Below are 12,427 nucleotides of genomic sequence, written 5' to 3' on the forward strand. Positions count from 1 at the left end.
GACCTCTACCGGCCGCGGGCTGAGGCGCGTCCCGGGCCCGCCGCCTCCCGCCGGGGCTTCGGGCTCTGACATTCAGTTCCCCGGTCAAAAAACCAGAAAGGAGCCCGTGGCTCCCGAAAAGGCTGAAGTGCTCCCGCCCTCCGGAGACCCCATGGTGAGTCCGAGTCCTGGAAGGATCACAACGGTTCTGACGATTATCATCCAGTGTCCTAACACTCGCGTAGCTGTGACTGATCCTTCACAGTACAACTACAGTTTTATTTATCCATTACTCCACGCTGTCTACCCTTTCCTCTATCTCCCTAAAATAAGATGTTAATAGAAAAATATTTTGAAATAGTTCTCTTTTCTTTAAAAGTGTTGTACACTGTAGAAACAGGTTTCTGAAGATAAGTATCAGGAACGATCATTAACACTTCCCTCAGTTTTAGGAAAACTTGCGTTTGGCCTCAGGCTCCTATCGCTCAAGTTCATATGTGCTTGTCTCTAAATAACTGTACCTGTTATTTGGAAATCTTAGTTCAGCATATGCAGCAATTCATAGAAAACAATTCTCACTTCCTCTCTTTACACATTTCTGGATTTGGAAGAAGCCTTAAAAGTTAACACAACTGAGCCCCAAAATTTTATTTCTGATTTTATCAAACATGGTATGAGTTTTTAAGTACTAACCGACTCTAGCATAAGAGTGAAGGATAAATTAGGCAGTATCTAGATGGTTTTTGATCCTCCTACACACCAGAATGAACATGACCTTCCAAGTAAGATTACCTTTCTACAAGGAGCCGGTGACCCATTTCGGCTTTTTTATTCTCAGGCCATCTGTCTGAAAGCTCTCTTCTTACTCCTGTTGCTCCCATTGCTCAGCCCAGCCTGCAGAGAAGGCCCGGAGCATCCCTCCAGCCTTGACCTCTCTCTGCTGAGGTCAGTCCAGTGGGATGGACAGTAAGGGAGCCCACGTAGCCTGGGGCAAGTATCAGCCACACACGCCTCACTAATAGCCTTTTTACAGGGTGAATACATGCTTAACTTGTGACCTTTAGGATGTCCCAAGTCACAATACTCCTCCATCTGCCAGGAGTTTAATTCTTTTTCTGCAAGGCAATTGCCAGATTCTTTCATACAGTTTTTAGGTTAAGAAAGCCAACTTGAGAAACCAGTAGAGATGAATATCATCACAACCCACTCAAAGCTGAAAACAGCTGCCAGGGGCGACAAATTTCCAAGCCCCACTCTTTCTCATTCTTTTTCATTGTAATAATTTATATACAGAAAGAAAAAAAAAGTATGGAAAATATAATACATCAGCAATTACTCGTCTGTAGAATGAATTCAAAAGAGGCAACTAAAATGAAGTTCCAAGAACAATGAAACCCTTTAAAAATTGATAGTAATTCACATTCTTTATAGCTCAAGCCAAACAGTAGTCCTCCTCCTCTTTGCAGGCAGTATCTCAACAGAAAAGCTCCAGTAAGGTTTTCTATTATCCAAACTTCACTACTTCAACACAATTAAATAGTATAGCAAAACTGATAGTGTGTTATGAAACCTCAAACAAATCAAATTTTAGGGGTAAAGGAATGAGACTGTACTCTAACTGAAACCTGTTGTTTCACTGGGGTAGGTAACATACACACACCCCCTCCAAACTGAGTATTTTGCAGATTGCTCCAAGTCCTTTACAGCATTCTGCTCTGTCTCTGTAAAACACGACACAAGGCCACATGTCAAGACGCAGATGGCAATTCTGCCAGCTCATGGTATGCAGAGAGACTGACCTCGCAATTGTACACGAGGCTCCGCATAAACCCATTCATCTCCCTGCACACTGGAAACTGTAGGAACAGAAGTTTGTTTTGGTTTGGTTTTGTTGGGTTTTTTTGTTGTTTGTTTTTTTTTTTCATAAATATCTTCCACCAGCAGCGTAGTCTTTAAAAAAACCAAAAAACCCAATAGCTTTTGAATAAAAAAAAAAACCCTACAAAATTCCTACACTGCGAGAACAAGCACAATAAAGGCATTCCACAAAGCTGCAAATTTGTAAGCTCTTCTGTATGTATATAGTGCAAAACCAAGAATCACAGGATCTACCTAAGATACCAGCAAGAAACTTTAAATATAAAAGCTTAGTGGGCTGTGTCCTGGCACACTACAGATTTATTTCAAATTATAAAGGTCAGGTGGAGAATCACTTCAAAATTAATGGTTAAGCAAAGTATCAGTTTACAGCTTCTTCCCCCCTGCCCCTATAAGGGAACAGAGATTACCCTAATCTCCTATCATTGACCCAGAACATGTTGCTAGGCAGGTGGCTGGGGACAACTTTCATAAATAAATCTCTCAAGGGCTCCACTGAATGTTTCTATGGATGCCAGTGAAGTACAAAGGTGAATACAGAGGAAAAGAAACGGCAAAGCATCTATTGCAAACAGAATTTAGCTTACTCAGAGGATCTACTGATAGACAACATTAAAGTATGAATTTTATATCACCAGGTACTGTGTAATTTAAGAGGGAAAAAAAACCACAACAGCTTCCTGGTTAGTTTTCTAATAATAATAATAAAAAACCCTAAAGTAAATAATTTTTATTATTCATAACAAACTACAGAAATCCCAAGCAAGATGGTCTCTCTTCTGTGGAATATTGGCATGGCCTACATGACATTTCCAGTCATCTCAAAAATATATCTATTGGTAATACCCAATGGCCATCAAAAGAAAGAATATGATTCAAATTAAAGACAAACATAATAGTTGGAATCAAGACATATGGAAAAACTTTAAATCCTCAGGAATTAATTCACCTGCTGATAACTTCTCAGTATTAAGGTTCATTCACTTACTGATAGATGGTAGAAAACTCAAAGGAAATACTCATAAAAAGCCTAAAAATTGTAATCAAGTTAGTATGCAAATAATTTTGCAATATATTGAAATATCCAGACCTATAGCAGGATGGTGTAAAGCGGTCAAGGTCAGGCCTCAGTCCTTTTTCTGAAAATGCTCGAAAGTCAAGCGACAGGATATCGCAAACACTGACTAAAACTATAGGATAAGGAGCACAATCTACAGATTTGTTTCAGGCCTGTTTGGCAAAATTAAGTATGTGTAAAACATCTCTCTGAGAGACAGGCTTCTATCAGAATCCAGTCTGAGATGGCAGCATGAATTAACCCATAACCAAACAAGTGTGGATTTACCAGTCAGAGAGATATGTCGAATGTGGCATTACCACACTGGTTAGCACTGGTCAATACGGACCCACACACAGAGCAGTACTATACAATACAGTGTCGCAGGGATGTGCTTGTCCCTGAACTTCAGTTTCCACTACAAGGATCAGAAATGCTAATTTAATCATAATCCTGCTACATAACCACATAGCAACACTTAGATTTAGAACAAAAGCAACTCCAGAATGAATCAGAATCAACTAAAATTATTACTTCATAAAACATTACCCTACACACACTCTTCCCACTGCAAAGAGGAAAACAAGGGAACCAAAACGCAATAGATACTACTTATATTTCAACCACATGACAAGGAAGCATCTACACAGCAATGACAGTATATATGGTCCAGCAATCAATCTACACAGAAAAACATAAGGCCCCATTGGGTCAGAAACTCTGCATTTCTCGTTTACTGTACATAATGCTGGCACAAGCACACAAAGCTGTGATTTGGCATAGGTAGAATTCAAGGGGCAGGAAAAAACAAGAGTGGTAATAGTCAATATACAGGCAGACATCACTAGGCAAGGCTGCTAGAGAAACTTGCATCTCTGCCTGGTGTACGCTGCAAGCAGCCGAGCAGATAGGAAAGCAGAAAAAACAAATAAAAATTCAGTCTAACTTTTTTTAATGACATTTATGACTTGAATCCCAAAACAAGAGCAAGGCTGCGTTAAAGGCATATGGCGCAAGCATATCAAAGTCTTTGCTCCAAACTGCGTCCATTGAAACAGATGACACAATAGAAGGAAAAAAAAGTGTTACCCCGTTATTTTCTTAAGCTCTCTCAGCAACACTGAGGAGGCCTGCTCCCCTGAAACACAGTGAGAGTGAATGTATGAAGTGCTTACGCAGCAAAAACTGTACAAAAGACAAGAGGATTACTCTCCATGTCTGAAGGACCACTGGAACTAGGGATTCTCTGTTCTTATTTAATTCTTTTAGACAACAGGCCTTCCTAATCAGGCTTTGCTCAACTGGTCAGAATATGACATAACAAGAGAAAATTAAAAAGAAGCTGGAAGATGCTCCAAGAGACCTGGAAACTACATGCACTCACTAAAATACACAGCGATGCAATTCAGCCTGCAGATTCACAGATTAAACATCACCGACAAAAAATGTATTCTTTCTAGTTAGCAAACTAGTTTTACAAAAAATACAATTGATCGTGCGATGAAGTACAAGGAAAACAGCATAATCATAGAACTACTTGATTAGGTTACCAAGGAAAATCATAGCAGTTTAACTAAGATACTGATGCTCTAGACCAAAAAAGAAAATTCTTCAAATTAACCCAGACAGATCTGCTCATAGATTTCTCAGAAGGGAGAAACTGCATTACCTTGCTTTCCGAACATAGAGCTGTGGGTGATACCAATGTCTGGGGCACACAAGCAAGGTAAAGTTTGTATCCACTACTGAACCTGGAGCAGCTATCATCTTTTCAAAGACATTTCCCATGTCTGGCTCTGTGAAAGAAAAAAAAAATATCTGTTTGGAGCAACAGAGACACTTCATTATGTAAGCTTTTAAGTTATCAGCAAAACTGTTTGAGGAAAATGGAGTTTTGAACTTAAACACAGATGGCATAATGTTCCAAGTCTTTTAAGTTAAGCAAGGAAGCTGAAATGACAGTAGCATAAACATGTGAAAGAATTGTTACTGGATTCATTTGTTAATGAATCCAGCATCCCAAACCTGAATAAGCTTAAAAGAAATCAGAAACTGGTAGGATCAAATCTGTATAGAAATACTAGTCTTATAACCAATACTATATGCTACTGGAGAATCTCTTTGTCAGGACTCGTTATGCTGAAGGAAAGTTGACATTTGTTGCTAGGGTAGGGTTGACAAAAAACCTTTATGCAGGTACTGTTTTCTGTAGTTGACACACCACTACAGAGTTTTTTAGCATGACTTGGGACTCAGGTATCTAGAAACTGACCTATCAGAAAAGGCTCCAGTTCACTTCAAGGAAAGGTCCAATGGAAAGAAAAAAAGAAAAAAAGAAAAAAAAAAAAATCAGTCATAAAGTAGATGCTTAGGTTATTAGTCTGAATTCAGGACTGAAATTCAAAGTCAGGTGCTGTTCTCTCATTAAGATGTGCATTCTCCATCTTTGTACCTCTGCTCTAAAAGACATAATCCTAGTTTCCTTCCATGTCTCCAGCACCTCTTCTGACACTCGCCAAAGTGTCCTCTCCTCATCTTGTACTCACTTGGCTAAATAAGAGAAAGTACCTGATTTCAACCTCTTGACTCTATTTAGCCAGAAATCTTCCCAAAACTTGTAGAAATTTATTTCTGAGATCTTTTATCCTGTTTGAAGTCCTATCTGTTTCTGGTAAATTTAAAGACTGCAGGAAATGAGTTGGAGCAAACATGTAACCACATAAATCTGTTTTCCAAGGTATTAGAGGATCCTTTAAGGTTGTGTTTTCTGCATGCTTAAAAAATGGTAACTGTTCTCAATATTTAAGAAAACACAAAAAAAGCCCACCACACTGGATATTAATGATAATGAAAGTTGAGATTGTTCTCATTATTTTAAGAATAAAATAGTATTAAATTCTTACCTAAATTCTCATCAGCTGGTACGAAGAGAAGTATAAACTGCAGTTCTAGTGCTGTGATAAAAGCTCTCCTGGACAAATAACATGACTGTATTTAGTCCTTCATCATTACACCCATCAATTGGATACAGCAGCCAGTCTTTTAATATATATATATTATTTTTTCTCCACTGTCTCTAATATTCCTTCATGAGTCCACATGGCTCAAAAATTAAAACATTTGTGACAAATAAGATCATCTGGGCATTTTTATTTTACTGTTTTTTCTACCCTATTTCTCTCTTAATTTCCTAATCCTTAGATTTCAGACATCCTGCTTTTTATATCAGTTCCCCAGTGGTGAAGTACTGAAGATGCCAGATCTCTGCTGGCAGATCTCTGACCTGGCATCTGGATGAGCTGACTTGACACAACACAGTAACTGTAAATTCAACAGCAACAGCACCAAGTGCAATTCACTGTTTATGTAAGTAGATTCTGAGCTATATCAAATAACCTGAGCAATGGTTGTATTTGAGTACTGAGCTAACAAACTAATATATTGTGCTGTTTGTACTGTAGAGTTTGCAGCCTTACCATATAATCTGTAGCTAACAAACTATCAAGAGATTACCTGGGAACAAGCATATTCCAAAAACATCTACAGCTTTCTAAGCTTCCTGCTTAGTCGTGCACTTTGATTTTTGCAAGTGGAAATTTAGGAAAAAGAAAAATCAATCTGTCTTGCAACTACAATACTATTTCTGTGGAAAATTACAGGAAAGCTATAGCTAAACCTTAGCACTGTTTAGGAAGTGTACTTGGAACAGTAACAGCTTGGTTTCAAAGCCAACAGTGCACATTTGATTAATACAAGGTTATGTTTTATTACCTTCCAAGACTGTTTAGAGAGATATTTAATTTTGATCCAGTGATCACCTGAAGGCATTTTTAAATTCCATAGCCTCTCCAAATGATGGTAGGGGAGTGCACATGCTTCACTACACAAAGTTACACATGAACTCACCTAACAATTTCTTGGGAACATCCAGCTGCATATTCTTCTTTTGCCACAAAAAGATGTAAGAACAATGTGTTCAAAGGCTACAAAATGAGGAATGAAAATCTAAACACCATGCAGCTAATATTTATTAAGTTAACCCAAGTATTAATATGCAAATTTATTTCCAATATATATGATCTGCACTCAAAATGAGTAGCTTCACATATAGAACTAACGTCAAAGCATGTCTCGATGAAGTTATGTGATTAAAGGACTTTTTTTAAATAGAGGTTGCAGTATATGGACCAGCACAAAGACAACAGGCTATTGTAATGAATCAAACATCAAAAGCCATTCCTAAAATAAATCAGACTTTTCTCGTTCATTTGTTTTTTAAATGCAAAAGAAAAAGGAAGAAGAAGAAGAAAATGTTTTGTTCTTGAGGTCCAAGAGGAGGCCCAGGAGGCAAGATTTGGCCTGTAACTGTTTCTGAGTAGTGATGGTAAAACCAGGCAATCTTGTAAAGCATCTTCACTAATTAAATCTGCACAAGTCAATTCCTAATTTAGACCTTTAAGCTATCTTATCATTTATGTGCTCTAAGAAAACAAGACTTGTCAACTAGACTTAAGAAATTATATTTTCAGAAGATCTCAGTTTTGTAAAGCACAGCTGCATGGATTTAACCCGCAGTTAACCAACAATATCTCATCTAATTATAAATCAGAATAGGTTCAGTTGTTTTGTCAGTGCAGAAGCATAAAACAGAATCTTCTGTACGTATTTTAGAAAATAATCTCCGTCCTGGAGAGTTCTGCTCCTTGTCAATGTTCCAAAGTACCTTTCGCTCCTGTTTACGAGTAGCAATTCCTAATATGCTCAAGCTTTTTTTTTTTTTTTGTCTTTTCTCTTTGTACGCCCCTGCACTCCGAAGTCAGCTGCAGCTTTGCTGCAATAGATATTGTCAAGCAGGCCGCCTGAAGAAGAGCTTGCAGAACTGACAGCACAGCATAACCCAACAGGAGCAGCTGCAGCTGCACAGTGAATGAAGTGGTTGTGCCTACAATATGCCTGTACACAAAGTACTGTTCAAGTGACAAAGAAAACAGATTACAAGAAAATTACATGGGTTTTTTTTCTATACTCCCTTTGGCTGTAATAATTTTGTTTCTTTTAACGGCATGCGGCTTTTTCAAATACAATTGCTGTATTTGTCATTTTTTCTGCAAGCCGTTGCTTCATGTCTCCCAGAACAATATTGGAAAACTGATGAACAAACTGTCTAGAGATAATTTCAGTACTGCCAGTGCCTTATTATGGCATGCACTGCCCAGCTTTTCAGCGTTTATGGTTAACATTTTCCATCTTTTCTCAAGAATCACTGGATCTAGTTCCTAGCTGAACTGAATAATGGCCAGCATTTCAATCCTAAACTTCTAAGTCCCTATTTCTAGTCCCTAATTCCTAAGAGTAATCCATAAACTTGACCGAGGAGCCTGTCACCACACAGAACAGAATGCAGCAATCTCCACACCAGCACCAAACAAGCTTACTCCAGAACCAAGATGGTTCTCAGCATGGTCCTCCACCCAGTGTAAGACACCATCCTTCAAGCAAGGGTACAATCCCTGTCCCTTATTCTTTCTCTGAAGCCATTAAATTTGGATTCAGTTCTGTAGAATAGCAAAACTTTATTCCAAAAAGTGAGAAATGAGGATTCCAGTTCCCTTATAGTGAGGACCACCATAGAGCAAGGACTCCACCTCCCCCCACGTAAATGTTCTGTTAGATAATACCAGAGCTGGACAGGTTTTTGAATGAAAAAATATTGGTGACAGCTACGATTCACACTGCTGTCACTGCTAGCACAGCACATCAGACATGCTCTGCGCATGTCCGGCAAAGAAAGGACTTGTGTTCCCTCATTGTCATCCTTACAGTTACCTTCAGTTACTGCAGTGGTAAAAGCACAGGTATTTATAAACTTCTGAGCACCTGAGGGTTTGGTAACTCTCAGGTTAGACGATCACCTTCAGCCTGAATGCCTCAAATCTACCTAAAATAGATTTTAGATGCATATGTATATTTTTCATACCTGAGCCTTAAATGAAAACTCAACTAAAATCACACAATTTACTTACAGTGCATTTATTGTTAATGTAGTTTTCATGTAAGAATGATTCCCAATTAGACTGATCAGTGATATTCCAATTTGGATAGTCCAGAAAGACAGCATGGGCTACAACCTCATTCTTCTCACTGCAGAGTGTCAAAGCAAGATTTGATTTTTCTCTGTGAAAACAATTTTGGAGAAGTTGAAGAAACTACACATAGAAAAGTGACTGACTCCTAGAACAGCAAAATTAACTGTGTTCAAAAGTGCACCCAGGATTGGGCCTCAATAAAGCTTCATTACCTACATCCTAACTTGACATTATTGCTTCAATTCCAAATATTTATTTAGCGTATTCTGACATTATAACAATTCACATGTTTTTTCAAACCCTCAATTACTATGAATTTGATATGCAAGACTTAAATGCTCCCTTCTTTTTGTATGTTTCTTCATACATCTGTTTTTTCCACAAACAGCTGGTATCAGAGACATTTGCCATTAAGTGGAAAAAAAACGTAAGTGACCCATCAGCATTTCACACAGTCTGTCTGCTGTTCATCACTGCACAGAAAGATAAAGCACAGAAGGTTCATCACTATCTCCAGTGATGACGATATGGTAACAGAAGACTTCTACAACCACCCATTTCCGCTAAGGACATTGCCATGCAAGCAGGTAGGATACAAATGTCAAAGCATGGAGAATATCAGGTATCTTGGGGGCATGAAAAGAAGAGGCACATTGAAACATATTTTATGGCAGATAGAGGCTGTCTCCCAAGGTAGAATAAAGAGAAGCAAAAAAAATAACCAAGTCCTTTGGTTAAGGGGAAACTGGAAACACAGGAAAAGAAAACAGAATGGTCATGGCCACACAGTGATTAAAACCCTAGTCCTTGCCCCTCTACTTCTACTGCTCTCCAACAGGCCAAGGGGTTCTGTTGGATGGAGCAGACAGCAGACATTGGAATCTGATGGTTTCTTCAGGTATTATTCAAAAGTATTTCTTCTGAACTTTTGTAAAAAGGAAGCTAGTATAGAGTGAAATCTTGGCCACCGTGCTGGCAGCAGTGATCCAAGTTTGCAGTCATGCACGAGTGACGCAGAAAAGAGATGGAAGCAGACTTTCTTTCCTTTTTTGGGGAGTAGTATAAGAAGTCATTATGCCACACCATGTAAAGGCTCATAAGGTTTTCTGTCATTTTAAATGTAACATAATTTCTTGAAGTTTCCTGCAAGAAAGGTAATGTAATATCGCTTAAATACTGCTACTTACAAAAGGTACATGACATCAATCCTTCCAAATATTGCTTCTGTAAAACGGCTGAAGAGGCCAATAATATCTGAAACATCATGTGATTCTGTCCTTCTGGCACTGACCACTTTTGTGTTTCCTCTTGAAGAAGTTATTGTAGTCATCTTACAGGCTGCAACAAGAAAGAAAGAAAACATTGCTGTTCTGCTGGATCCCACTGCAATGCATTGTTCAACGTAGCTACTTGAAATGGATTTTTGTAAAAACTATGAAGAAGTGCAGTTTGGATGGATTTAAGTGCCTAGTTCCTGTAGGCCTCTACATAAATACATACTGCCTGCATATACATACAGCATGCAAACAGTGCATATGTAGAAATACAGCAAGCAATCATCCCTATTGCATGTACTCTACATGCTACACAGGAAATAAATGTGTAGCTACAAATTAATAGGCTACAAATTGCTTTTACATTTATTCATTTATAGGCATTTACGTGTTATCTATCAGAACAGTGCCCATAATTAATAATTTTAAACTTAACAGCCTCAACTCTACAGGGTTGGGACAATCAGCTGCAAACAATCAGGATAAGAATGTCCTGGTAACATTAAACAGCAATTTCAGGTGAGTTAAGTGTATTTTGTCCAAAACAGCTCCTCAAATTTCTTTTTAAGGCAACAGCGATGATTAAATTTCAGAAAGAATTGAAAGCTCTATAGCTTTCCTGCCCAGAAGAAAAATGTTTTTGTGGTTCCACATTCACAGAATTTGCCAGGTCCAAGTGATTTATTGACATGCCTAGCAATTTCAGAACATATAGAGGCAACAGGCATTCAGACCATCTGTGACTATCAACTAAGACCTCCTTTATCTTTCAGCTTATCAGGCCCCACAGATCCCAACTAAAATGGGATAACAAAGGAAACTCTGAATTTTACACCTTTTAAATACAGAGAAACTCATGTGTACAGTTACATCTTTCACACACAATCAAGACATTGCTATAGGTGACAGCATAGGTCTCAGTCATGCCAACATATGTTTGCAAAGAGGCCCTGGAACCAACCTGAGGCAAAATGTCCCCTACAGGTTTTAATGCTTGTGCTTCATAAACAGAATTGTGGTTATGCAGAAAGAACCAGCTAGGGCAGAGTGTACTTAGTATAACAATAACATCTACAAGGAAACAAATTATACTAGCTCGTGTATGCAACTTCTCAAACATCTTAAGTTATAAGATATATATATATTCTTCCTAGTGGAGTGGAAAGCAAATATACCCAGAGCTAAATGACAGGTGATTCTTAAAATGAGCAAAGAAATTGGCCACATAGTTCACTTACACTTTTTATTAAGTAACTGCAAGCTGTGAGACTACTAAAATAGTTGGTTATTTTTTATTAAAGTCAACTCTATATATCAAAATAAACAGGATTTTTAAAATGTTGTTAACAAAGTAAAGATGACTTCAACTGAGGAAAACAGTTTGCCACATTTCCATCTTCAGTTAACTTAATGTGTTGAAAAAGTATCAACCCCTTCTCCACTAGCTCCCCTTAAAGGCCCTAAACACTCATGCAGCCCTGACTAACAGAAAGCAGCATTTACACATTAAAAATGTACCATTTTCATAAGAAAATGCACTGTTCCTACAGCAACTCCTCTATTTCTACTGTGAGAGCAGCATCCCATAGATGACAGACTGGGCAAAACAAGCAGATAAAGAACCGTTCCTCTTCCAGGCTAGCATTTAGAATAGTTTCCTCCGCCTCCTTAAATACTCTTTTTTTAAGCACAAGTGAGATTCCTGTGCGGTGTGATTTTCTGACTCAAAACACACCAAACGCGTACATACCATGGGTGTGCGGCTCAGGCTTCCCCAAGACACCCGATGGCTTGGGCAGGCGGCACCCAGGCACCCCGCGCCAAACCAGGCCAAGAATTAACGGCTCGCCTCAGCAGCGGGGATGAGGCGTGTCGACCATTTCCATCCCCAAAAGAGCACTGGGGAACAAAACCAAACCCAAATTTTAAAGTTCCGATGGCCCAAAGGAAGACTACTAGGTCTAAGAACCGGGCAGAGCTCTCTCACCTGACAGGAGTGAAACCTGCACGGGCAGTTAGGGCAGGGCAGGAGTTTAACGCCCACACTATTAACACCTCTCGGGTCACGGGTCGGCAGCACGGACGCTGCTACACCGTAAAAAACCACACGAATCGCTCTTACGGTTCTCACTGACCCCGACCCTGCCCGCCCG

General features: G+C 38.9%; 1 protein-coding gene across 1 annotated transcript in view; it reads right to left on the reverse strand.

The window, feature by feature from the left end:
* The window catches only part of CFAP61 (cilia and flagella associated protein 61), a gene marked incomplete at its 3' end in the record, with an annotated part of 91,584 nt that extends 81,254 nt beyond the window's left edge, over positions 1 to 10,330 (reverse strand). The window contains exons 1-5 of the mRNA XM_009701163.1: positions 10,188 to 10,330; positions 8,938 to 9,088; positions 6,821 to 6,897; positions 5,818 to 5,885; positions 4,584 to 4,710 (exon numbers count right to left, since the gene is read on the reverse strand). Of these exons, the coding sequence (XP_009699465.1) occupies positions 4,584 to 4,710; positions 5,818 to 5,885; positions 6,821 to 6,897; positions 8,938 to 9,088; positions 10,188 to 10,330 (566 nt within the window). The remainder of the gene's footprint in view (positions 1 to 4,583; positions 4,711 to 5,817; positions 5,886 to 6,820; positions 6,898 to 8,937; positions 9,089 to 10,187) is intronic.
* Positions 10,331 to 12,427: the final 2,097 nt, after the last annotated feature.

The sequence above is a fragment of the Cariama cristata genome, unplaced genomic scaffold, assembly GCF_000690535.1.
Source record: "Cariama cristata isolate BGI_N322 unplaced genomic scaffold, ASM69053v1 scaffold9355, whole genome shotgun sequence".
In the NCBI taxonomy this organism is placed as follows: domain Eukaryota; kingdom Metazoa; phylum Chordata; class Aves; order Cariamiformes; family Cariamidae; genus Cariama; species Cariama cristata.